At 43.2% G+C, this 470-nt stretch overlaps 1 protein-coding gene across 1 annotated transcript in view; it reads left to right on the top strand.

The window, feature by feature from the left end:
* micu2 (mitochondrial calcium uptake 2) overlaps window positions 1-470 on the top strand; it is a 9,170-nt gene that overhangs the window by 554 nt on the left and 8,146 nt on the right. The window contains exon 2 of the mRNA XM_032533095.1: window positions 67-196. Within this exon, the coding sequence (XP_032388986.1) occupies window positions 67-196 (130 nt within the window). The remainder of the gene's footprint in view (window positions 1-66; window positions 197-470) is intronic.

Below are 470 nucleotides of genomic sequence, written 5' to 3'. Positions count from 1 at the left end.
TTTTAAACAGGCCAACAGTGAGTACTGTAGTGTGCAGTGATATTTGTGACCCTCGTGCTCTTTCAGGAAGCTTCACCGCCCCAACCGTCTGCTAGGAAGATTCGTTTCATCCAGTTCGCCTCTGTGGTCTACGATGAAGAGCCCTACATGACCCCGCGAGACTTCCTTTTCTCTGTGATGCTGGAGAATGTCGACAGTAAGCTCCACTTCCGCTCATTAAGTCTATAGTCTCCACTAGTCTATACTACAGAAGATGGGTAAACAATGAAAAGGAAAAACATGTTTTTATTACTGCTTGCTAGGGGTGGGGACATTTTTTTATACGGCGTAGTATCGCGATATTTTCCGTGGCAATACTGTATCCATACAAATATGTGTTGGTCACTTTGGCTGCTTGACAATCCCATTTTGCAGCAATACAATTGCTCTGCAAGTGATATGCACAAACAGAGAAATGTATCTTTTTAGAT

Source organism: Etheostoma spectabile, chromosome 13 (genome assembly GCF_008692095.1).
Source record: "Etheostoma spectabile isolate EspeVRDwgs_2016 chromosome 13, UIUC_Espe_1.0, whole genome shotgun sequence".
In the NCBI taxonomy this organism is placed as follows: Eukaryota; Metazoa; Chordata; class Actinopteri; order Perciformes; family Percidae; genus Etheostoma; species Etheostoma spectabile.
The sequence above is the reverse complement of the archived record's forward strand: the minus strand, read 5'-3'. Positions and strand labels throughout refer to the sequence as shown.